Source organism: Epithele typhae (assembly GCF_022376455.1).
Source record: "Epithele typhae strain CBS 203.58 chromosome Unknown BXZ73scaffold_53, whole genome shotgun sequence".
In the NCBI taxonomy this organism is placed as follows: Eukaryota; Fungi; Basidiomycota; class Agaricomycetes; order Polyporales; family Epitheliaceae; genus Epithele; species Epithele typhae.
In genome coordinates this window covers 215,287-239,916 of record NW_025954244.1, presented here as the reverse complement: position 1 = coordinate 239,916, position 24,630 = coordinate 215,287, and the positions used below count along the sequence as shown (strand labels likewise).

The following is a 24,630-nucleotide window of genomic DNA, read 5'->3' as shown; positions in this document are numbered from 1 at the left end:
GGAAGGATGGCCGGATAGCCATGAGAGGAGGAGAGGGAGGAGGAAGTGCTTCAGCCGATCTCGCTTGGGGCCATGCGCACCTCGAAATTTGGGCGCAGGCGCCCATGATCGGACTCCGTCCCCGGCCCGGCCAGTGGTCGCACCTAAGTTCGACCCGGCTGCCTAGTACTGTGACAAAGGCAACCACGTCCACCTGCCTAAGAGTACTCTTCTGAAACCGCCGTCATCCCACCGGTAAAGAGATCGTCCAGGCGACGATAGCCTTCCTCGCACAGTGGGGAGTTCCAATTCTTCATAGTGCATGTGTAGGTAATTGCCCATGACCGGAACGTGTACATGAATATCCAGCACAAAATATCGGACTGATGTTGTGTAGACGCGGAGGTGAGTACGTACTAGTCAGTAAGGAGGTGGGGTCCGTGAGCACATAGCGACGGAGCAGAGCATGTTGTATACTAAACACAACGAAGGAGTAGCAGCAGTCCGTACGAAGGGGGATAATTAGCCTTGCGGGGTATAAGTAGGTCATAAAGAGCTATGAACGCGACACAGTCCCAGACGACTCCGTGCTCTGCGGGCGCGAATGGCCCGACTCGATCGCCTGGCAATCCGCCAGAACGTCGACGATAGCCTGTCGGCTACTTGCACCCCGGATGAAGGAAGTCTGCGGTATGCTGGGTCAGACAGAGAACGTTGACAAAGCGGAGAAGCGCACATTAAGAAGGTCGTGAGGTGCTGGCCGTGACGCGCTTGGTCTTGAACATAAGTGCAAGAAATCGTGTAGAGATCGTGAAAATGCCTCGGGATCGCTGAGCTCTGGAAGCTCAGACGCGAGCTGACGTGGGTCGGTCACGTCGCTGAATGGCGGCTCGGTCTCCACCAGCTCCCATACTGTCGCACCCAGCGACCACACATCTACCTTGAGCGCGTTGTACGGTCCCCTGCCACGGCCATCAGCGAACGTAAACACGCGAGGAAAGCAAATACTCACATGCGAACTTCCGGTGCCTGCCAGTAGATGACACCTGCCGCGCCGGTGACCGAGGGGTTGATGTGCGACACTCGCACCGCATTCGAGAAATCCGCGAGCTTGATGACGCCGTTCTTATCCACAAGGAGGTTGTCTGAACGGACGTCTCGATGCGCGATGCCCCGAGACTGCAGGTGCTGCAGTGCATCAAGGATCTGGACCATCCGTGTCAGTATATCCACGCAGCGAGCATGGAGAGGAACTCACATCGGCTGCGACGCGCGCGATAAACTTCTCGCTCAGTTGGATGCCCTCCTCCACCAACGCAATCACGTCCGCCACGCTCCGTGTCATCAAGTCCATCCGTATCCATAGCGAGTCCTCCTGCAGGTCCACGTAGAATGCGTCCATGGTCAGGATGTTCGCGTGCGTGATGCCCTTCATTAGGGTAAGCTCCTTCTGGAGGTCGTCGATCTTTGGGCATCCGGAAGGCATAATGGCGATGTTCTTGATCGCAACGTACGACCCGGGCTCCTTCTCAGGCGACACATACCCCGCAGGCGGCACGATGACGCGCGCGGCGTACACAGAGCCGGACTCTCCCTCCGCGATCTCTTGGAGGTCTGTGTAGAGGTCTCGCGGGTCGATCTGGTCGTTGATGAAGCCCTTGAGCGGCGCGACGACCGCAGACAACCATCCTGGATACACGGGCGCGGGAGAGGAAGGTGATGGTGATGCCGAGGACGGCGAGACCGGCGTGAGGTAGGCGCCGTTGGCCTGCGTCGGGGAGAGGAAATGGGCGGTGTCGGTCACGATGGACGGTCGTCTTTGAAGATCGACCTCAGGTTCCCGCAGTTCCGTAGTCACAGAAACCGCGAATGTCTCTGCGAAGGACGCTACGCGTGGTGACGGCTCTGGTGACGGATCTGAGTACAACAGGCTCCTCGGTTTCGTCTCGGACACCTTCCATTCCTGTACGTCGGCGGCGACTGTCTGTGGTCGTGAATCCGAAGACGCAGAGCCGGTCCCAGTCGACAGTGAGCCCGAGGAAGAGGCGCTTGAGTGCGAGTCCGCGCTATTCGGGGAGCCCGACCGGGGGTCTTGTGATAATCGACTACGGGTCGCCGGCACAGCTCCTACCCGTGAGCGCAGATCGTCGCCTGAGTTGTTGCGGACCGGAGAGATGACCATGTTGGGCCGAGCACTCCGTGCCACAGCTGCAGTGGCAATGGTCGCAGGCGTCACGGTCATTGTGGATAGGCCCGAGTCTCGATTGTCCTTGTCGCGTGAGTGGAGGACGTGTAGATCAAAGTGTTGGGCATCAGTGATGTGCGGGATCGGTGGGAACTCGTCGAGCACAGGCGTGAGCAGCGTCGATGAGTACTGTGAGTCCGATGAGAGGTCCGCGGACATGTCCTGCATCAGCGACGCATCCTCAGGCTTGACCATTCGCATGACCTCGTTCCATAGGGGACCGTTGTTGTCTGTGGGGGGTGGAGGAGGAGGCAGTGATGGGGGAGGCTCTTGCTTCGGTATTGGTTTTTGAGGAGGGATGTGGCGACCGCCGAGGGAGACGGTCGATGGCGAACGATCGCGACGCGCTGCCGACGACGCCGCACGGGGTCGGTTGGCGCCAATTCTGGATGCGTCTTTGGATGAAGGAGCGTGTGTCCTGCCGGCAGGAGGTCTTGGAGGTGTAAGCGTGACCTCTTTGGGGATGGATGAGAACAGCGACTCGGTCCATGACGAGAGATCGTCTTGGTGGAAAGACAGTCGCGGTGGCTCGGGCAACACAGGAGAGGTACTGAGGTCTGCAGAACGGTTGCTGTCGGTAGACGGTCGGGAAGTACCGTTGACATGGACGGTGGGCATGAATGAAGGAGGCATCGGGAACTCTTCTTCGGCCGGCACCAGGTGTCCCTCCTTCTTGGGCGACATGTATGCGGGAGGGGGTGAGTGAGAAAGCGTACCGATGGACTCATTCGCAACATGGAACGATCGAGAGGGCGCATTCCTTGCCATCAACTGCTTTTCTGAAAGCCCCGAGTTGGAGTTTGACGAGTTGTCGGAGATCACTGACACGGCAGCGGGCACCGCGACCGGCGCAGGCAGTGGTGGAGCAGGCACAGGAGGAACCATACGAGTAGCGGAAGAGTTGGAATGGGGCAGGGGCAGGTGAGGGGAGCTCTGCGAATGCATCGGGTAGGTGTAGGAGTGGGTGGGGGTTGGTCGTTGGATAGGTGGCGTCTTTCGAGATTCGAAATCACTATGGGGTCCACCAGATGAAATCTCGGAGGGGTCGCGCGATGCGGTAGACATCTTCCGGGCATGATTTCGTGAGTTGTAGGAACGCCCACTGCTGGCGAGAGAGACCTGGGAGATGGAGGCATCATCGCCGAGTCGGAGGGTGCCCGGTTGATGGCCATAGGGCGGGGACCGGGCGGTGGTGGAAGGGGAGGCGGAGCGTTCAGCATTTAGGGAGTAGATGGAACGCGTACTTCGCATGCGGGACTCTGCTCTCTTGGCTAGCATGGCTGCAATCTCCTCCTCCGTGAACCCGGCCTCCTGCAACGACGTTGTCCATGTCGGTGGCAGACCGGCGAGACTGGTTTGATATGAGCATCAGGAACAACGCAGGACGGAGTGAATACGTACCCTTCGTCAACATGAATGTTGTGCTGTGATCGCGCGACGCGTCAAATGGATAAAAGACGGGAAGGAGGGGGTGGCACTGACCTGGAAGTTCCACGGAAGAGATATTGATGGGTCGTCGACAGCCTCTTGGGACTGGGTGGGCAGTGGAGGGGCAAGGGTAAAGTCTGCGGTCTTGGGGGTCTTCGGCCTCTTGCCGAAAGAGCCGAACTTGAAGAGACTCCTGCGCGAGCTGGCGGGCTCGGGATAGTTGAGGGTGGAGGTGGAGGCGGCGACAGAGACACTAGAGTAAGGCGAGAGGCCAATGCGGCTAGGCGCAGCGGAGGGAGTAGGAGATGGGGAGCGGCCGTACTGGGCGGAGAGGGGGGTGACTGGATGCGAGGGAGCGGAGTCGGGAGAGAGGGAGGTTCCGAGAGAGCGAAGTGAAGGATTGGGGAGGTAGTACGGGTCCTTTGGAGGGAGGGGCGGGGGCTTGGGGGCGGCATTGAACTTGAAGACCTTGAGAGACGAGAAGCGGGAGTTGGGCTTGCTCGACGTCGCCATCGAGGGCGCTGGCCGCGAGGAGGAGGAGGAGGAGGAGGAGGACGCAAGCGGGACGAGACAAGAAACGCGAGCTGAACCGAGGCGGTCCAGCCTCGGCCGGCGTCTGGCGTCCGACAATTGGAACTTATCCACGCTCTTACCTGCCTGCTAGCCGCGTTCTTATCTGGTCTATGCTTCCTTACAATGTCCGTGCCTGGCCGCTACTTCCGAGCCCGACTCCCAGTCCTTGGTCACAATCCCTCATCGACATTGTTTTGGCCAATCGTCTCTCCCTACCACATACGTCTGCCTTTATTCTCCCAGCTCGCACCCTCGCCCTCTTTCTACGCCTCCGACGCATCCATGAAACCGTCGCCACCATGTGCCAACCACGGGATGCCATGCGTTGCTTCTTCTGACATGCCGAGTCCCGACGGTCGTCGCTCCCCTCGCCCCATTCGATGATCCTCAGAGGAGAAACTCGTCCACACACGTAGCATTGCCACCGCACACGCGGGCCTTCGACCCTTGAGACACGTACGTACATGAGGGTGTTGATTAGTTATAGCAAACGCAGGTGCTTCTACCTCTGAACTCGGTGTTTGCTGAGCTCTAGCCTCTCACCCGAAGGCATGCATGCAAATGAAAGTGCATGGGATGGGAGGACACAGAAGTAATCGCGACGGGTTGCTGGCGATACCCATGAACTTCTCAGCTACATATGTACAGTAGTTTGGTCCGACTCCCTCTCTTGTCCTCCGCCCATGATGACTCCAAGTTCGCGGCGTCGCCCATCCGCCCTGTCAACATCCTCTAAGTTGCCCTCGCTTTTCTCTTTGTCCCTCCCACCGAAGAATTCGCCTTCGGCCGGGCGACTGCCGCCGCTTACATACATGCCTTCCCTCGGCTCCATCTCTCCGCGACTCGCTTGCAGCGCAACCGGTGGGTACTCCGAACAACCTGCTACGCATCCTTTTCGTTCTCGTAACATCTCGTTCTCTGCAGCACGCTTCCGAGTCCCAGTGATCAGAGTCGTCGCTGGCGACGCCGGCCCACCCTCCTATACGTAGCCTTCAGTGCAAGCATGATTGACGTACTCACCCATTTACACTTATTTGCGACGGCTTTCCGTCTCTCGCCCCTCTGCTGCCCCCAAACTCCGCTCAACATCTTGCTTTCCCAGGTCTGTCTAACCGGCCCCTCCCGATTCTCGACCGCGTGCTGAACATGAAATTCGCGGAAGCCACTGGAAGGCCTTCCATAAGAATTTAGCGACGCTCGGTGTCGCTAAACTTTATTGCGAGTTCAGAGTCCGCCCTGCCGTTCATAAGCGCCCCATCCATACATACAGCTAAATCCATAACGATAGACCCCTCGCGCGAAAATTAGTACACAGTCGATTCGGGCGGAGTTTACGTAGCCGACGTTACCCATCAACAGGCGCTCACAATTGACGGACCCGCCCAACACCAGCCAACACCCGCCCTTGATACGCGTCGGCTGCACAAACTCCGACCGAACCGGCTGTGTGCTAATTTTCGCGCGAGGGGTCTATCGTTATGGATTTAGCTGTAAGCCCAGTTGTGCACGTCGCCGGTCGCAGCGTCGCTAAATTCCTGGCAGGCCTGTGAAATCCAATCGCTGAGACGCCCGTCCGGCCCGACCCGCGTCAAGCACATCTCGCCCACGATGAGCACGCCATGCCCGCGTTGAGCATGCCGTCGCCGTGTCCGCGCCCATCTCTTGCACACATCCATGCCAGTAAATGTAAGGCAATCTAATTTCTCGCTACTTGATGTAAACACTCGTGAGCAACCCCGTGGGGGGAAAATAAAATATATTGGTTGCTGTGATCTAACTACACTATGAGCTCCTACGGCAAGCATCCGCCGACACGGGCGATGGGGGTGACGCGGGAGATGCGAGTGATACAGACAGGGCTATGCAAGAGGGAGACGTGGTGACACACGTGATGCAAACGATGTGGTCGCGGACGACGTGGGCGGCGCGGATGCGGGTGAGGAGGCGACGCCCACTCCTCACCCAGGATCGTCGTGGCCGTGGTCGTCACCGTCATCATCGAGTGCAGATCAGGGTCCACGACGAGCAGTGCGCTGAGCACGCCCGACCCTTGGCTCGGCCTCCGGAACGTCGATGGCGGTACGGCGGGCATGGGGATCACCGGAAGGGAGAGCGAGAGCCACGTGAGGTCTTCAATCATCGGCGCCTGGAACGGGAACTGCTGTAGTTCTGACACGGGGAGCCAGAAGAGGTATGACAGCGGGAGGGTCGACACCGCGTCGTCGCAGCCCGTGTACACCGAGTCGGTGAGCGACCGAGGGGACGCCGGGGACGTCGGGCGCGCGCCGTATTGGCACGGGCATGCTGTTCCGAGTTCTTCGTCGACCGCGGCCACGCCGTCTTTGAGGCTGTCGCCCTCGTCGCCGAACTTGTGGAGCGGCGCCTTCCCGCGCGTCGGACTCGGGGATCCGTGCGCATCTGCGCTGCCGTCTCAGTCGAGCCCACAGCTAGACAAGTTCAGGCGGGAGCGCGTGAGCACCTGCGGCGGGATTCGCGGCGGGCGCGAGTTCGAGTCCAACGCGGGAGGCGTGGGAGTTAGGATGGTATGCGGCGTGGATGGCTTGTCTCGAGTGGTAGATCTCAAGGCGGTGTTCAGCATCTACATGGTCATGCTGTATGAGGTCACAGTCATCAGCACTAGTAGTTGGGCATCAAGAGAAAGGCAACATACCAGGGAGAGGCAGGCAGCGTGTGTTGAGGTAAGTAGCGGAGGAGGGAGAGGCGCGAAAGCAACGTAAGAGGCGCGCACGAGGCAGCGGAGCTCAAAAAGTTTGCCTTTTTGGGCGGGATTGTGCAGCCAGCGCATCTACGGAGGGGGGTACTTATACCCCCTCCGTAGATTCTTGATGCGCAGGGATCTACGGTGACCCCGTCGGAGTTCAAAAATCGACATTTTTGACAGGAGCGCCCAGGAAAGCTAAGGTTTAGCGACACCCAGCGTCGCTAAATTGTTATGGAAGGCCTTCCACTCCCAGTCCCCCGGTCTGACGTCGTTCTATGGCGGCCGCTTCGATCGCCAATTGTTATGCACTCGAGTGCTTACGGAAGGCCTGCTGCAAACTGTAACTCACCGCCCTCAACGCCATCTGCGCGCCAATTGTTCTCCTCGACAGGCGTGAGCGCGACGCCTTACAGTGCGCTTTCGATGCCCCATGGGTCGCCTGCTCTCGTTCAGCTAAAGAAATTGAGTCGCCCATTTGCAATCACATCCCCGGGTGCACATTCCTCGGGCTTATAAACCCCTTCATCTCGCCCGTGGTACCCCGTGTGTTCCCCTGGCAGCCTTTCCCCTTCGTCACCCCAGCTCTCCGGAATGTCAGGTCCCCAAACTTACGACGTGATCATCGCTGGAGGTATGACTACGCGTTTCTACCTCCCTCACTCCCGTCACTAACGCATCCTCCACAGGCGGAACTGCAGGATGCATCGTCGCCGGCCGTTTGGCAGATGCAGACCCGTCTTTGACCATCCTTGTGGTCGAGGCAGGTCCGCCCACTCGCAACGACGTTCTCCACCTCCAACCGTGCAGATATTTGTACCATCTCCGCCCGGAGAGCACGACCGTCAGGTTCCACACCAGCGCGAAGAGCGATGCCTTGGGTGGTCGTGAGATGGTCTTCCCGTGCGGACAGTGCATCGGCGGCGGGTCAAGCGTCAACTGTACGTCCAAGTTCCGAGTTATGGGCCGCGGGCCTGATCTGTTGGGCATACAGTCGCGATGTACACTCGTGCTGCTGCTGTAGACTACGACGAATGGGCCAAAGTACATGGCAACAGCGGCTGGAGCGCCGTAGAGCTTCTTCCTTTCCTCCGGAAGGTAAGGAGATTTCTTGGCGCCTTGCACTCGTGACTGTATTGACGCGCTGTTTCTGCAAGTGCGAGTCATACGAGATCGAAGCAGGCAAAGAGACTCATGGGTACTCCGGGCCGCTGAAGGTTTCTTCTGGAGGGTTCTATACCGAGGTCGGGAAGGAGTTTCTCGACGTCGCTGCGGAATACGACAAGACGCGCGGGACGACTGACGACGTCAACGGGCTCTATGAATGCGACAAGTACGGGGTGAGTGGTTCAGCCAGATAAGACGTTTAGCTTTCTCAACGAATTCTCCCCTGGCACAGAGATGGCAGAAGTCAGTACTCCAAGCAACCGGTCCCGTTCTCTGAGCTCGTCCTGATCCACCCGTTTGCAGATGGATCAGCGCCGAAACTGGAAAGCGCTCTGACATCCCTCACCACTATATCTACAACGCGGAGCATCCCAACATCACCTTGCTCGATGGATTCCACGTCAAGCGCGTAATTTTCGAGTACGCCATTCGCTTCTCGTCCTGCCCACGACGCCGTGTTAATAAGTCACTCCAGGGGGACCAAAGCCGTCGGCATTGAATATGTCCCCAACAAACGCTTCCGTGCCGACGTTCCCTTTGAGGTCACTACCGCCCGTGCGAAGCGTCTCGTGGTCGTCTCGGCAGGCGCTTTCGGATCTCCTGGGATTCTCGAGCGGTCGGGCGTCGGTCAGAAGAATGTCCTCGATCGTGTTGGCGTTGCGCAGGTGGTGGATCTCCCGGGGTTGGGAGAGCAGTACCAAGGTCTGTCTCTGGCCCTCGCGCGCTAGGGTCTCCGGAATCATGAGCACTGATAGACCGCACGCAGATCACCAGGTCATTTTCGTACCGTACGTCGCGGCCCCGGAGATCCACACCCTTGACGGGGTTGTGACTGGGGACAAACTGGAGAACGACAGTGAGCATCTGCGCGATGCACATTCTATCACTTGGGCTGGCACTGACGGGCTTCTGCGGCCAGAGTGGAACAAGGAATGGGAAGAACATGGCACAGGGCTCATCGCGCACAAGTGAGCTCTGTCAGGGCACAGCACATGCGGCTTTGCTTACGAATTTTGCACAGCGGCATCGACTCGGGAGTAAAGTTGCGGCCGACGGAGAAGGATCTGGCTGCAATTGGCCCCGCCTTCCGCGAGCGTTGGGAAAGCTACTACGCCGCCTCCCCCGGGAAGCCGGTCATCTGGTTCGGTAATGCTGCGCTGCAAGTCCACTCCACCTACGAGCTGTGTATCGTGCCACTCATGTACTCCGCTGCAGATACCTGGGCGACATGAGCAAGTACGAAGGAGGCAAGAACTTCTGCGTCGCATGGTACCTCCAACACCCCGCCTCCCTCGGCCGGCTGCACATCACCTCCGCGTCCGACCCCAGCGCCCCGCTGGACTTCTACGGTGGCTTCCTCGACGAGTGCGTACTTCATGCTCCCAATGCCCAGTGCTCGAGCACCAACGCTGACCGACGGCACCGGCCTCTGCCCCGACAGCCCCGCGGACCTGGCACTCCACACGTGGGCCTACAAGCTCTCGCGCGAATTCGCGCGCCGGATGCCGTGCTACCGCGGCGAGCTCGTGGGCGCGCACCCCGTGTTTGCGCCCGCCGCCACGCCGCGCGCGCAGGCGCACGACGGCCCGGTCCCAATGGACGCGCCGGACCTGGCGTACAGCGCGGAGGACGACAGGGCGGTGGAGGAGTGGGTGCGCGCGACGGTGATGTCTGCCTGGCACTCGGTGCGTGTCCCGCCTGCGCCGGGTTTTTCTTTTTTCGTGATGTCGGGCGCGCTGACTTGGCTGACGTGGTGTGGCTGGGGCTGATAGATGGGGACGTGCGCGATGAAGCCGCGCGGAAAGGGCGGGGTGGTGGACTCGCGGCTGAACGTGTACGGGACGGAGGGACTGAAGGTGGTGGACATGTCGATCTGCCCGAGCAACGTCGCAGCGGTAGGTATCTTCGAGGCTTGCTGCAGCACGCTGAGACGCTGAGACGCTTTACAGAACACTTACTCGACTGCGATCGTCATCGGGGAGAAAGCGGCGGCAATGATCGCGGAGGAGCTGGGGATTCCGTTTGTCTGAGGGAGAGAAGAGCGAGGGAAGTCACGTTACCTAGGAAAGAGAAAGCGAGCAGCGAACGAAACATGTATTGTATGGTTAGCGAAAGCAAGTGATGCTGCATCGAACAGATCGCGACTGAGGACAACATGTCGAACAGAACCAAACGCACCACGGAAAGTTAAACCAAACCAAACGCTCTCAACACTTCAACGGACTTCAATGCGTTCGCATTCTGACTCTACCACACCTCTACCCTGATCGTGATGAATGGACAGGTCCTATGTCAGCAGTATAAGTGCTCCATATCCGTTGGAATGGACGTGACAAGCGCAGCTGTAGTGGTCTCCTTGTGCCTTTCTAGCTTCTGTTATGTAAAGGATGAAATTAACAGCCCCGTTAGACAGCCAAAATCAACTAATCAACCTCAACATTGAAAGGAGAACCTCCACGACGGCCCATGTCATAGATATCCAGATCACACATCACACACATACGATGCAGTTGTCTATATTTTATTATGAGTACATCAGGCAATGCCAAAGGATGTTACACAGCTAGTATTTCTTTCTACTCCGTCACAACCGTCCATGAATACACACGCGCAAGCAGCCTGCCAGGCAATCTCCTTAGATCGCACCGTCCTTCTTCGCCGCGAACGCGAGAAGGTCGCAGACACGGCGGGAGTAGCCCCACTCGTTGTCGTACCAGGCGATGAGCTTGACGAAGTTCTTGTTGAGCGCGATACCCGCCTCGGCGTCGAAGATCGACGACGCGGTGTTGCCGGTGAAGTCGGTCGAGACGACCTTCTCGTCGGTGTAGTCCATGATGCCCTTGAGCGGGCCGTCGACGGCCTTCTTGATAGTGCGGGTGATGTCCTCATACGAAGCAGGCTTGTCGAGGCGGACGACAAGGTCGACGACGGAGACGTCGAGGGTCGGGACACGGAAGGACATGCCGGTGAGCTTGCCGTTCAGTGAGGGGATGACCTTGCCGACGGCCTTGGCGGCACCGGTTGAGGAAGGGATGATGTTGCTGGCGACAGCACGGCCACCACGCCAGTCCTTCATCGAAGGGCCGTCGACGGTGCGCTGAGTGGCGGTAGTGGAGTGGACAGTGGTCATAAGACCTTCAACAATGCCAAATTCATCGTTGATGACCTTGGCGAGGGGCGCAAGGCAGTTGGTGGTGCAGGACGCGTTCGAGATCTGACGGAGGTAAGACGCGTGAGATTGCCGGCGAGAAACTGTGGGGAATAGAATAGACTTACGACGGTGTACTTGGAGTCGTAGGAGTCGAGGTTAACACCGCAGACGAACATGGGGGCATCGGCAGAAGGAGCGGAGATGATGACCTTCTTGGCACCACCCTTCAAGTGAGCGGAGGCCCTGGGAGAGTCAACATGTTCAGAGTAAATCGAGTACGTATGCACTGGGCACATACTTGTCAACGGTGGTGAAGACACCAGTGGACTCGACAATGTACTCGGCGCCAACGCTGGCCCATTTGATGTTCGAGGGGTCCTTCTCCTCGAAGACGGAGATGGGGTTGCCGTCAACGACGAGCTTGCCATCCTTGGTCTCAACAGTGCCCTTGTAGCGACCGTGGACGGTGTCGTACTTGAACATGTAGACCATGTACTCAAGGTTGATGAAGGGGCTGGAGCGGGGTTTGAACACGAATCGGAAGAGAAGATCTAAGCGAGGGCACGTACTCGTTCACGGCGACGACCTCGATGTCGCCATGGGTGAGAGCATTACGAAGAACAATACGGCCGATACGGCCTTGAGGTGGCGGGGAAGTGAGTATATGCGTGGTGGGGCAGCAGAAGATGCGAGGACTGACCGAAACTGAAAGAAAGAGGCGAGAGAGATGAGCGGGAGGCAGGACAGTGGCGCGATTAGATCTCACCCGTTGATGCCGACCTTGACCTTCTGCTCAACGAAGGAGGTGAGCACAGAGGAGGACGGGGATATGGTGGGCACTCACGGCCATTGTGGAATGAGTATGTGTGATGAGGGGAGGGATGGGAGGATGAGGTGCGGCGGAGGGTGGAGGGGGCATATATACTGCAGGCGATTGTTATCTGAGCTGGATCGGGACGCTGGGGCATCGCGCGATTGGTCCGTTCGCGGCCCTCCCTCGCCTCGTCCGCCCGCCTCGACCGCGTCCGCCCCTGCGCTGGGTTACATGCCCGCTTCTTCGTCTCTAGCCCCGCCTAGCACCGAGCTCCATCCGCGCAGCAGGCTCCCCTGGGTGCGCGGAAGGACTGCCCAGGCGCGCAAACGTGCGATTTGTGACTCGCTCGCGCGCCCCAGCGCATCGTTCGACAGCATGTTGGTCGGTACGAGTGTCGGCTCGCCGATTGGCCGTGGTGCGCGCAAGTCCAAGACCTCGCCTCGCAACCAATTCTCGCCCGTTCTTCTCGACCATTCTCCCCAACCACCGTCCATCGATACCGCGACCGCGTCGCCGGCGCGGCACGTAGGCGCAGCCCGCACCCGACGTCCGAGTCCTCGCCCGACTGTTCTTCGAGGCACGATGATGTCAGCCCAGCGTTCACGCTGACGACCGCTTTGCTCCTTGCGCGATTGGTCATAGCCCTGGATTGCTCACTCGCGCGCTCTTCCGGATCTTCCCTGACATTGGGCGAATGCACGATAGCAGCTGCCTGTCAGCACGGCGATCCAGGCGGTACTTACAGCGTTGATCAGCTTCAGGAGCAGTGGGCACAGCTGGCCGCTCTTGATCGAGCTTGACGCGGAGGCCAAAGCGTGCGTTCACTCCCGACCCGAAGCTCGAACTCGTCCCGCGCGCCCCCCGTCCTCCACAGCCGCGCGCAGACGGGCACAGATTGCAGAGTACCACGATCGCGATCGCGTGCAGCCACTCGAGAGCAATCGCAGCGAGCCGGGCGGCCGAACGTAGCGTCCACTCCAGATTTGGACAAGGCTGATTGCCTTTACCCGAGGCCCACCATCTCGCGCCCTTCCTCTCTTCTTCCCCTTGTAATTCCCATGCAACCCCCGTCCCTCAAGGTCATGTCGCCCTAGTCTCTCAGTTCTCTCTTCTCCACCAAGATGCCGACAATGCCTACCACGCCCCCTCACGAAATTTACGACAATCCCAGAGGGGATCTCAGTCCTCCCCCGACCTCCACTTCTCCGCCTTTACCCCGTCCCAATCTCTCCGCGTCCAACCCCCAGCTCATCTTCGTCACCACTGATGGCGCCGACGCCGCGGACGTGCCCGCCTTTGAGCCACTTCCACCCGAGATCGCGAGTGCCGATATCTCTGTTCCGCGTAAGTGTCTTGTCTCCTTTGCGCCCTCTTCTCGTTCTCATCCCGACCTCTCCCAGCCGACGGGTCTTTCGTCGAAACATCCAGCGGTGCCGCCGCACGCGAACTTAAGCGGAGATATGACCAGTATTTAGGTGTTGGCAGGGACGTCCGCTCCCCCTACGCCATCACCGCGTTCGTCAACCAGCACGGAAGGCAGATGTATCGTGTCGGGTACGTTGTCTCCTTTTCATGTCTTTGCTACTCCCAGAACCCCTTATATGCGCCTTTTGCCTGTGTGTATGCGCTCAGGCTACGTGAGATGATGTCTGCACCGGGCGCGGCTGGCCAGGACGCTGGAGACCGTTCTTCGACCGCCCTTGCACCTCACGACAACAACCAGCCCCGCACACCAAGCGTCGTTCCCGCATGTCTGTCCACTCCTTCCTCCCCGGCTTCAAGCACCCCGTCGTCTCCCCGCAGCCGGCCCCCGACGTCACGCGTTCTCCGCCTACGTCCCGGCGCCTGCGCAAGACGCGCTCCATTCCCAACGGGCTTTCGAGCGCGGACGGCGCGTCCTCTCAACCTACCCCGCCACCTTCTGGGCGGCCTCATGCCCACAGCGTGTCCAGCGCCGATGCCTTTTCCGCTCCTCCCACCCAGTCCCCCCCTGAAGGATCTCGGACGGCGTACGGAAGCAACAACAGCGGCAGCGACTTCTTCACCGAGGTCATGGGATGGTCCACTACGCCGTCATCACCGCTTGGCTCTAGCACCTCCTCTGTGCCATTCCGCTACCATCCCGTAGTGTCGAGTCCCTCGCATACACACTCACGATCTGGCGAGATCGCGCATCCCTTTGGCCCCGGGGTTTCCTTCGAGTCTCCCGCCTGGCGTTCCCCCACGCACCTCATCACCCAGCCCGCGCTGCGCGAGATGCAGTCGTTCGAGTCTGGGTTGACCGCCCGGGCGGAATACTTTCCGCGCATGTCTCGCATGTCCAAGCTTTCGCTCACCGGTGCGTCCGACGAAGATTCCCGCACGTCAACTCCTCCACCGGCTGGTTCTGCCACGCCTCCGGTGCCTTCTGTCTCTCCCATACCCTCGATCCAAGAAGTCTCCGACCCCGTTCCCGTAAAGCTCGCCTCCACCACTCTCCACTCGCGATATTCCACTGGCCTGTTCGACGTCCTCCAGACCTATCGAGGGCTGCCGACTCTGGATAAGATCATGCTGTCTCCTCAAGAGCCCACCATCCGTCTCTCGCTCCGCGCGGAGGAAAGCGTCGCGCCTCGTGATGACCCCCGGTTCGTCATTTGGGCCGAAGTTGACTGCGAGCAAGACTCGTATGAGGAGTTTGGCGCGAACGGCACCGACCTATCGGCCTCGCAGTCAGGCGACTCCCGCCGTAGAATGGGTCGCTCAAGCACCCTTGTCTCTGTGGATTCCGCCTCCTCGGCGGCGCCTAGGGAGAGCAAGAAGATGCTGGTAGCGGCTACCATCGAGCGGTGGATCGCGCAGCTCACGAGCGAGCTCGACTATGACGAACTACTTATTTTCTTCCTCACGTACCGCACGTACGTGTCCGCGGTCGACCTCGGGCACCTCCTCATCTGCCGCTTCCACTGGGCGCTCGGCGAAACTATGACGAGCCGGGACGAGATGGTGCGGAAGATCGTGCGCGTGCGGACGTTCACGGCCATCCGGTACTGGCTCTTGACGTTCTTCGAGGTCGACTTCGTCCCCAACCGCGAGCTGCGTCTTCTCTTCGCGGACTGGCTCAACTCCCTGCGGCGGGATCCGATCATGCAAAAACATCGTGACGCATTGGTGGGTCGTCTCTACACCCCGATCGTGGGCCACTCTGACGCCCGTGGCAGAAAATCGTGCGGCAACTCCGCAAGGTCGTCATCGACTGCCGGGATGCGCATATACGCAAACTCACCCGTGTCTCGCGCAAGTCAGTGGAACGCGGCAAGTCGATGGAGCCCCGGCTGGCTGCGTTCACTGAGGGTCCTTCTCGCCCTTCAGCCGACTCACAGTCGCGCTCGTTTAATGACCCTGAAGACCAAGACATCGACTTCGACTTTGACGACGCCATACCCTCCGGACATTCGTCCGATCCCTCCTCGTCTATGGGGACGAACGCGCTTGACCTGGTGATGATGCGCCAGCCGCTGCACATGGCCGTGCTGCAGTACGGGAAGCAGAACCCAGGCGCTCCCTCGTCCTCGAACGCGACTCCGGTCTCGCCATTCCCGCACAGCAGCATCTCCCGCGTGTTCGTCAACACCATCGGCCGACTGGGGAGATGGAAGCGCGTCCTCAACAACCGCGGCGCAGCACAGCCACCGATCGCGCTCGGTGTGGATGTGTCCGCATTTGACGTCGAGGCCAACGAGACCGGAGACTTGCTCATGGTCAAGGGTGGGGTTGAGCAGTATTTGCGGATGGTCGAGAGCGGCATGTCTGCGCTCGATCTGTCCGCGGGGGCCGTCATCTCGCCTGTTGTCCAACACGCTCCCCTGCCCCAATCACCGCAGTCACCGGCAAGCATGCTCAGAGTCCCTCTACCTGATGTGGCTCAGACTAGCATCGTGGAAGCGGAGGAACCCGAAGAACCATCCAGTGCCCCCCCTTCCTATGAGATCTCCGAGGCACGCGATTCGATGTCGTCCTATGGTTCGAGTGGAAGTGCTTCTCTCCCCGACGATACCGCTTCTCTCCGGAGCCCCGGTGCCCAGGATCCTATGCCCACCAAGCACCCACAGGACATCGATGTTGTCTCCATCGACGACGTGGACCTGTCCGACTTATCCTCAGACGAGAACCTGGAAGTGTCGCCTCCTCCAGGACTCGGTCTCCGCAAGCCTACGCGGAAGCTCCCCACACGACGCGACTTCGAGTTCGTACGCCAGTCGATGTCGACGGTCTCCTCGATGGGCATCCGTTCGCGCGCGTCGGTGGCCTCCCAGGGCTCGTCAGTGACCTCATCCGACGCCGAACAGGACGACGAAGACGGCGCGGCGGTAAACGGACCTATTGAGGCGTGGCACATCGAGGCGATTCTCGACCAGCTCAGCGACGACGAGGACTCCGGAGACGCAGAAGCAGCCCTGCGCCGACTCGAGGGCCAAATCAATCAGGACAAGGTCCGGGAAAAGCAAAGCAAGGTCGACCAATGGATCCAGTCCATCCACCGTCGACAGGGCGGACGGCTTACGCGCGACTCGGACGCATCGGGTTCGGACGAGGACTACGGCCAGGTCGAGCGCCGGCGGTTCTCCGGAGACTCGTTGGGCATGCTGTCTCCTCAGAACGGCTCGCGGCGGAGCTCGATCGCGTCAAGCTCACGGGATCCTTCGGCGTCGGAGATGCCGTCGACTTCTGCAACGTCCCCGCGGCAAATATCGCTCAGCATGCTCCAGGTGAACGCTCCACACGGCGACGCGCATTCGGACGGAGAGGCGCTCACGCCGCTCACGGAGGCGCGTCCGCTCGTCGAGGATGCGGTCCCGCTCGAGATTTTGCAGAGCCGCGTTCCATCACGCCCGTCAACGTCGGGCGGATCCCCGCATAACGACAACACTCCCCAACCCTCCGCAGGTCTCCCGCCGCCGCCACCAGCTGTCCCCCAGCAACTGTTCCTCCGACGCCATCGTTCGTTCGTACTGAACCATAAGGCAGAGGTGATCATACAGCACCTGTCCATGATAGACCGCGAACTGTTCCTCGGGATCGACTTCGAAGAGTTCATCACGCCGTCCGCGGCTGCGGGCCACGACGCGAACGTCCTCGACTGGTCCCATTTCCTGCGGGAGCGTGCACGTCTCAAGGCGGAGGGGCGTGGCGGGCTCAAAACGAGCGCGTTGACCGCGGTCCGTGGGCGGTTCAACCTGCTCGCGAACTTTGTGCTCTCCGAGATCGTGCTCACCCACCCAAGCGAGCGCTCAGTCGTGATCAACAAGTTCATCAGGATCGCATGGGTGCGTTTCGTCCGCGCGTTCAGACTCGTCACTGATGCTGACCGTCCTCGGCCAATAGAAAGCGTACCTTATGAAGAACCACTTCGCGCTCGTAGCGATCATCGCCGGGCTCCGGAGCGATTGGGTCGCGAAGGCGCGGCGGCAGACGTACACGCGGATCTCGAACTGGGAGGCACGCGTGCTCCGCGACCTGACGGACTGGACGACGAGCGCGGGCGACTTCAAGCATATCCGGCAGATGCTCGACTCCCTCGTCGAGGCGCGCACCGGCGCGCAGGACGGCCCTGTGAAATCGTCTGACGGCACTCCTGCGACGTCGCGTTCCCGCGCCGCGAGCGACAGCAAGCCGCCGACGGACCCGGCGTGCATTCCCTTCTTCGGTGCGCCCAACATCTTTGTCTCGCGTTTGTGCGCGTCGCTGACCCGTGATCGCGTTTCCCTCCACACAGGCGTCTACCTCGCGCAGCTGCACCATCACAGCAGCCTTCCGGACCTGATCGACCCCACGGCGCCGCACGAGCCGGTGGGGATCGATCCAGAGACGAACACGTTCGAGGCGCTGGCGCACCCAGAGGTGTTCTCGACGCTGGCACCGCTGCCGGCGTCGATGCAGCTCGAGCCGTTGATCAGCGTGCACAAGCAGCGGCTGATTTCCGGTGTGGTGAAGTCGCTGGTTGCCGGCCAGCATCTCGCGGCGAAGGTGCAGTATCCCTCGACAAGCGGATCTACCAGAAGTGCCTGAAGCTGCGGGGACTCGATGGGGACACGCTCGAGCGCGCGCTCACGCTGTTCAGCGACAAGCGGTGAGGTCGACACTGGGTTATCCACCACACGGACTGCACGTGCACAGCGAGTGCAGTATGTGCGTTATGATATGCGACATGTAGTGGTCTCTGTTCTGTTCTGCTCTCTTGTTTTCGTTCGTGCTGTTCTCGAGGCCCTGCGGTGTTTTGCGCGCAACGACTACGTATATGTTACTATCCGTCCAAACTCAGAATATAGACGGCGCCGTGTACGAAACGGCACAATGCTTTCCCACAGTCATTTTGGTTGGTGGCGGCGGAAAACATGCGGAGCTAAGCGGCGGCGGGGCAGGTCCCATAATGGGCGTCGGCGATACCGCGCGGGCGTTTTGCGGAAAGCCGACGAGGTCGCGGGCGAATCGCGGGCGCGACATATTGACCACCGAAAGTGGTACCGGCGGGAGATGCTATTTGCAGGGGGACATGTGTTTCCTGGTTTTGCCCCCGCGCTGGCCGCCGCTGATTGGCTGACCGCGCCGAATCGCGACTCGGACTGGGGCAGGAATTCGCGCAGAGGGCACCTGCAGGGCGAGGCTCCGGGCAGCAGACACGAGCCCTCTGCAATGCGCATACGCGACGCTCGCGGGCGGGAACCGAGAGCCGGAGAGGCCGAGTAGGGCCGGGGAGGATCGGGAGGGCGTCCGACGGCGGCAAAGGCCAATCAGGGGGATAAATTCGTCAAGGGAAGAGCCGCCCACGTCGTGATCCCTCTTGTCGCCCGCGCGCTCTCCGCCTTGCTCTCTCTCTTCCTCCTCCACCCTCGCCATGTTCAACGTCGCCTCCTCCTCCAGGGCCGCCCTCAGGCCCCTCCAGCGGCTGGCCGCCGGCATGGCCACCGCCGCCGAGCCCATTGGCGCGACCAAGGTCCCCATGTCCCGCCTCGAGCCCAACTCGTACATCAACTACCAGCGCATCGAGGACAACCTCGCTATCGTTCGCGAGAGGTCTGTTCTCTCTCCCTGCCTATCGTATGCGCTTGACTGACCCTCTCCCAGGCTTCAGCGGCCACTCACCCTCTCCGAAAAGATTGTGTACGGACATCTTGATGACCCCCACCACCAGGACATCCAGCGCGGTGTGTCCTACCTCAAGCTTCGCCCCGACGTGCGTTCTACGCTTCCCTCCCCGCGCTCTCCGTCTAAACATCACGAAACCATTTTGCTTCCTTCCACAGCGCGTTGCTTGCCAGGACGCTACCGCCCAGGTTCGCACTTTTCGACTCGTTATCACACGTGAATTCAATTTGACGTCATAACTTGTTCACCAGATGGCCATCCTCCAGTTCATGTCGGCTGGCATGGACACCACCGCCGTTCCCTCCACCGTCCACTGTGACCACCTTATCGAAGCCCAGGTCGGCGGTGTCAAGGATTTGGCGCGCGCCATTGATATCAACCGTGAGGTCTACGACTTTTTGGCCACCGCGACCGCCAAGGTGAACTACCCTCGGTCTTTACTCGAGCGTCCCGCGTAAGACTGACGACGCTGCTCCTCCCAGTATGGCCTTGGCTTCTGGAAGCCCGGCTCTGGTATCATTCACCAGATCATCCTCGAGAACTACGCGTTCCCTGGTGGTCTCATGATTGGTACCGACTCGCACACACCCAACGCTGGCGGTCTCGGCATGGTCGCGTGCGGTGTTGGAGGTGCTGACGCGGTCGACGTTATGGCCGGTATCCCTTGGGAGCTTAAGTGCCCCAAGGCCATTCAGGTCAACCTCACCGGCAAGATTGGCGGCTGGACTACCCCAAGGGTGCGTGTGCCCTGCATTTCGATGGTGTGGGCTCCCTGACACTATCCTGCAGATGTCATCCTCAAGGTCGCCGGCATCCTCACCGTCAAGGGTGGTACCGGCGCCATCGTTGAGTACACTGGTCCCGGTGTTGAATCCCTCTCCTGCACGGGTATGGCCACCATCTGCAACATGGGTGCGGAGATTGGTGCGACCACCTCCCTGTTCCCTTTCAATCACCGTATGGCCGACTACCTCAAGGCGACCAATCGTGCCGACATTGCCGACTACGCCCAGCGCTTCGCGCACAACCTCAAGGCCGACAAGGACGCAGAGTACGACCAGACCATCGAGATCAACCTGTCTGAGCTCGAGCCCCACATCAACGGCCCCTTCACCCCCGATCTGGCCACCCCTATCTCCCAGTTCGCGAAGGAGGTCGAGAAGAACGGCTGGCCCTCTGAGCTTAAGGTGCCCTCATCGGTTCGTGCACGAACTCGTCGTACGAGGACATGACCCGCTCTGCGTCCATCGTCGAGGAGGCAGCATCCACGGTCTTCAGACCAAGAGCAAATTCACCGTCACCCCCGGTTCGGAGCAGGTTCGCGCCACCATCGCTCGCGACGGTGTCATCGAGACCTTCGAGAACGCTGGCGGTATCGTCCTTGCGAACGCGTGTGGTCCCTGCATTGGCCAATGGGATCGTCAGGACGTGAAGAAGGCGAGGTCAACTCCATCATCACCTCCTACAACCGTAACTTCACCGGTCGTAACGACGCGAACCCAGCCACTCACGCGTTCGTCGCCTCCCCCGATGTCGTCACCGCGATGGCGTTCGCGGGTGACCTCCGCTTCAACCCCCTGACCGACTCGCTCACGGGTACGAAGGGCGAGACCTTCAAGTTCTCGGACCCCTCGGCTATGAGCTTCCTCCCGTGGCTACGACCCCGGTGAGAACACCTTCCAGCCCCCTCCCGCCGACCGTGCCTCTGTCCAGGTCGCCGTGAACCCGAAGTCCGAGCGTCTGCAGTTGCTCAAGCCCTTCGCGCCTTGGGACGGCAAGACGCCCTCCGACCTCCCGGTTCTCATCAAGGTTGACGGCAAGTGCACGACGGACCACATCTCTGCGGGCGGTCCCTGGCTCAAGTACCGTGGTCACCTTGAGAACATCTCGCAAAACTGCCTCATCGGCGCCATCAACAAGGAGAACGGCGAGGCGAACAAGGTTAAGAACCAGATCACCGGGGAGTACGGCGCTGTCCCGCGACTGCTGCATACTACCGCGACAATGGCATCAAGTGGGTGGTCATCGGTGACCACAACTACGGCGAGGGTTCGTCGCGTGAGCACGCTGCGCTGGAGCCACGCTTCCTCGGCGGTCTTGCGATCATCACCCGCTCGTTCGCCCGTATCCACGAGACGAACCTGAAAAAGCAGGGCATGCTTGCGCTCACGTTCGCGAACCCTGAGGACTACGACAAGGTGCAGCCGTCGGACAAGGTCGACATCCTCGGCCTTGAGTCGTTCGCACCGGGCAAGAACTTGACGCTCGTGCTCAAGCACGCGGACGGCTCGAAGGATGAGATTTCCCTCGCGCACTCGTTCAACGAGGGCCAGATCGAGTGGTTCAAGGCGGGCTCTGCGCTCAACCTGGTATGTGTTGCGAAGCACCCTGACAGTCGCGCGGATTGCTGACGACAATGTCCGTGCAGATGGCGGCGAAGGCGAAGGCCAGCAACTGATTGGTTTGGTTGCCGTTCGGGTCTTTGGTTGTCCTGGGAGAGGGCGGAGACGTTGCGGACGATCTCCCGGCGCCGTAGCTTACCTGTCGTGTTCTCGCTGTAGGATGATATTCACGTCTATTTGTCGTAATGTTTTATTGCATGTAATGAATCGGCCTGCTTCGGACGCACACCGTCGGATCTGCCACGAGCAACGTCCAAGTCGGCGCTGTGATCTCTGCGCAGTGCGCACGGTTGCCATTTCCAGCCAGAATCTCTGTTCGTCTCCTTTGCGAGGCCGTCAGAACCCTGCAGCAGTCTCGCCCAAAGTCCGTACCCATCGGCCAGGGACGCGCATACACCCACACTTGCCCACCTTCCATGACCATCCTCCTCGCTGCGTCTGCCGTTCTCCTCGCCGCCGCCCTCGCCCTTGCCCTCGCCCTCCTCACCCGTATGTCCACCCCTCCCCGCGCGCCCCGCGCCGCATACATCCTCGAGAACACCGTCGCGCACGCACGCCTGCTGCCCACGCCCTCGAAGCACGCGTTCGCGTACCCGACGCTCGCGCTCCTCCTCTCGCTCGACGCGCTCGAGTCGCCCGCGCGGGACCTCGACCTCGCACGCGGCTGGCTGTTTGGGTACGGGGGCACCGCGTGGCGCGTCGCCGGCCTGCGGCCTGCGGCGTACCTCCTCCCCGACGGCGACTCGGGGACGAAGAGCGTGAAGGCGAAGCTGGGGGAGGTGCTGGGGCGGGACGGGCAGGACGCGGCGCGGCTGGGGAGGGTGTGGATGCTGACGATGCCGAGCTACCTGGGCTACGAGGGGATCAACCCGCTCACAGTGCACTACTGTTATGGACGACGGGAGGAGGGGGAGGAGGAAGAGCTGGCGTGGGTCGTGCTTGAGGTGCGTCACTGTTTTGTCGGCACGGGGGAAGGCTGACTCTGGCTCGCGGTGGGTCGGTGCAGATTCATAACACTTTTGGGGAGAAGCATGTGCACGTTCTGCGGACGGGGGAGCGCGAGGACGACGCGAGCGTGCGTCCGCCTGGGTGTGTCATCCTCCACCCCCTTCCCACCTTCCCTCGCGCGAAGGATCGCCGTGTTCTCATGCTCGCGCGGTCTCTGCGGACAGCTACGACCATCAGTGGACGTTCGCCCGCGACTTCCACGTCTCACCCTTCAACGACCGCCTTGGGCACTACACCGTCGCGGTAACCGCGCCGCCTCCCCCCGGCTCGCCCAAGCTCGACACGACCCCGCCCCGCCCAAGATCCGCATACACCTCCACGCCCACGCGAGCTCCCAAGCTTCATCTGAAGACGAGCCTAGTCCACCGCCTTCACACCCGGCTGCCGCGCTCGGCCCGCTGAAGCTGACCGCGACGCAGATCGCACGGCGCGCGGTCCCGCTCACGCCCGCGCACCTGCTCGCCGCGCTCGCGGCCCACCCGTTCGCGCTCTTCCTCTCCTTCGCGCGCATCCTCTACCACGCCTGGGTTCTCCACTACCGCAAGCACCTCGACGTCTTCCCCCGCCCGGACCCGCTGCCCGCCGTTCCTGGGTGGGGGTCGGCCGCCACCGAGACGTGTACAAGCACCACGACGACCCCGACCCCGACCCCGCACGGCGGTGTGGGCTGGCAGCCCGAGGGCGCGCTGGAGGCGTACGCGCGCGGCGTCACGTCGCGTTTCCTGGCACGCCGCAGCGCGGAGCTGGGGGTCCGCGTCGCGCTCGTCTCCGCCGACCCGTCCGTGCCCGCGCTCTCCTTCGCCCCCCGTTCACGGGCCAAACACGCCCCCTCCGAACGCGACGACCCCGCAGTCGACGCCGAGGACGGCTCGGTGGAGCTCGTCGTGCACTACGGCGCGCCCCGGTTCTTCACCACGCTGCTCGCGGCGCCGTCGGCGGAACACGCGCTGCGCATAGGGCGACTCGAAGACCTCTTCCGCGTCGCGTCGGCCGGCGAAGGCGACGGCGAGGCGCTGTTCCTGCGGGTCTTCGCCGGCCCCCGTCTCTCCCTCCGTCTTCTTCGCCCGCAGAGAAGCCCACCCACGGAGCGCAGACGCACCCAGAAAAGCGCGGCCCGGAGGCCCTCTCCTCGACGCAGAGGCTCCGCACGGCGCTCCTCCCAGCCGCCTTCGTGCGCGGCGGGCCATCGAGCACCCGCGCGGTGCCGTCGAGGCACGCGCTCGACGGTCGGGAGAACTCGGTGGTCGGGAACGCGCTCGCGGTGCTCTTGGTGCACGCGCTCGACGGGCTCGAGCGGCTCGTGTTCGCCGCCGTGCGGGCCAGGTTCGTCCCGGGGCTCGAGCCGTGGAACCGCTGGGCGAGGGCGGGCGCGGTCATAGCCGCGAGCGAGTGAGCGATAGGCGGGGTCTGGGGTGCGTGTGGAGGTGTCGGGTGCCCCGGGGAAATCAGGACCGCAGGAGAGCTATGGTACCCCCGCAGACGCAAACATTGTACTGTACTTGATTGGATGTGTTTCGATGTTGTACAAGTCCACGCGGGACGGACGTTCGCCGACCGTCCCAGCTGCATTCCCCGACGCTCTCAGTCCTTGAATAGCGTCCCAGCCTTCTGGTCCACCACCCCCGGTTCCTCTTCGTCGCGGGACATGCCCGTCTTCGCGAGAGTGCTGGTCACGCTCGAGCCTCCCCCCCGCCCCCAGTGCCGGGACGCTTCCGGTGGGGGCCGCTGAACGGCCGTCCGGGTTGGGGATGAGAGACGCGGGACACGGTCAGTCCAGCTGCACGATCTTAACGGGGAGGCGCACCTTCGGGGTCGGACTGGGGAAAACCTGTAGCGTGGGTGGTAAGTGGGATGAGGGCGAGCGGGCGCTGGGACAACGGGGAAGACTTGCCTGGCCGGGGTTCTCGCGCGAGGGCGAGGGCGGGAGGGCAGGGGGGCGTTGGCCGGGGAACTTGTATTCGGCTGGAACAGGGGGTCGCGCACGACGGGACGGCGGTGAAGGACCGTGCGTTGAGCGAG

General features: G+C 61.3%; 7 protein-coding genes across 7 annotated transcripts; 4 read left to right on the top strand and 3 right to left on the bottom strand.

The window, feature by feature from the left end:
• Nucleotides 1-535: 535 nt before the first annotated feature.
• Nucleotides 536-2,161, bottom strand: BXZ73DRAFT_52012 (kinase-like protein; the record flags this gene model as incomplete). The annotated part of the gene is made up of 4 exons (XM_048020734.1): nucleotides 536-664; nucleotides 716-941; nucleotides 992-1,185; nucleotides 1,238-2,161. 4 exons carry the CDS (start codon nucleotides 2,159-2,161, stop codon nucleotides 536-538), a joined length of 1,473 nt encoding a protein of 490 aa, XP_047874605.1.
• A 1,431-nt stretch (nucleotides 2,162-3,592) lies between these two features.
• Nucleotides 3,593-4,165, bottom strand: BXZ73DRAFT_91892 (uncharacterized protein; the record flags this gene model as incomplete). Its single annotated transcript, XM_048026154.1, has 2 exons — nucleotides 3,593-3,626; nucleotides 3,684-4,165. 2 exons carry the CDS (start codon nucleotides 4,163-4,165, stop codon nucleotides 3,593-3,595), a joined length of 516 nt encoding a protein of 171 aa, XP_047874604.1.
• A 3,373-nt stretch (nucleotides 4,166-7,538) lies between these two features.
• On the top strand, nucleotides 7,539-10,141 carry BXZ73DRAFT_52028 (alcohol oxidase-like protein; the record flags this gene model as incomplete). The annotated part of the gene is made up of 13 exons (XM_048020740.1): nucleotides 7,539-7,578; nucleotides 7,634-7,885; nucleotides 7,939-8,042; nucleotides 8,102-8,288; nucleotides 8,390-8,531; nucleotides 8,587-8,813; nucleotides 8,878-8,967; nucleotides 9,031-9,079; nucleotides 9,133-9,294; nucleotides 9,327-9,476; nucleotides 9,553-9,796; nucleotides 9,884-10,006; nucleotides 10,061-10,141. 13 exons carry the CDS (start codon nucleotides 7,539-7,541, stop codon nucleotides 10,139-10,141), a joined length of 1,851 nt encoding a protein of 616 aa, XP_047874603.1.
• Nucleotides 10,142-10,746: 605 nt separating this feature from the next.
• On the bottom strand, nucleotides 10,747-12,112 carry BXZ73DRAFT_91890 (glyceraldehyde-3-phosphate dehydrogenase; the record flags this gene model as incomplete). Its single annotated transcript, XM_048026153.1, has 7 exons — nucleotides 10,747-11,325; nucleotides 11,388-11,505; nucleotides 11,561-11,776; nucleotides 11,832-11,901; nucleotides 11,963-11,967; nucleotides 12,029-12,048; nucleotides 12,107-12,112. 7 exons carry the CDS (start codon nucleotides 12,110-12,112, stop codon nucleotides 10,747-10,749), a joined length of 1,014 nt encoding a protein of 337 aa, XP_047874602.1.
• A 1,094-nt stretch (nucleotides 12,113-13,206) lies between these two features.
• Nucleotides 13,207-18,189, top strand: BXZ73DRAFT_91889 (ras GEF; the record flags this gene model as incomplete). The annotated part of the gene is made up of 8 exons (XM_048026152.1): nucleotides 13,207-13,420; nucleotides 13,477-13,630; nucleotides 13,709-13,761; nucleotides 13,800-15,226; nucleotides 15,277-17,382; nucleotides 17,441-17,762; nucleotides 17,832-18,082; nucleotides 18,103-18,189. The coding sequence occupies 8 exons, from the start codon at nucleotides 13,207-13,209 to the stop codon at nucleotides 18,187-18,189; spliced, it is 4,614 nt and encodes a 1,537-aa protein (XP_047874601.1).
• A 761-nt stretch (nucleotides 18,190-18,950) lies between these two features.
• On the top strand, nucleotides 18,951-21,612 carry BXZ73DRAFT_91888 (aconitate hydratase; the record flags this gene model as incomplete). The annotated part of the gene is made up of 11 exons (XM_048026151.1): nucleotides 18,951-19,129; nucleotides 19,181-19,289; nucleotides 19,360-19,389; nucleotides 19,453-19,620; nucleotides 19,684-19,942; nucleotides 19,991-20,400; nucleotides 20,427-20,450; nucleotides 20,480-20,597; nucleotides 20,627-20,797; nucleotides 20,844-21,175; nucleotides 21,217-21,612. The coding sequence occupies 11 exons, from the start codon at nucleotides 18,951-18,953 to the stop codon at nucleotides 21,610-21,612; spliced, it is 2,196 nt and encodes a 731-aa protein (XP_047874600.1).
• A 407-nt stretch (nucleotides 21,613-22,019) lies between these two features.
• BXZ73DRAFT_91887 (uncharacterized protein) lies at nucleotides 22,020-24,004 on the top strand (the record flags this gene model as incomplete). The annotated part of the gene is made up of 5 exons (XM_048026150.1): nucleotides 22,020-22,547; nucleotides 22,610-22,692; nucleotides 22,776-22,854; nucleotides 22,914-23,652; nucleotides 23,715-24,004. 5 exons carry the CDS (start codon nucleotides 22,020-22,022, stop codon nucleotides 24,002-24,004), a joined length of 1,719 nt encoding a protein of 572 aa, XP_047874599.1.
• Between the last annotated feature and the right edge of the window lie 626 nt (nucleotides 24,005-24,630).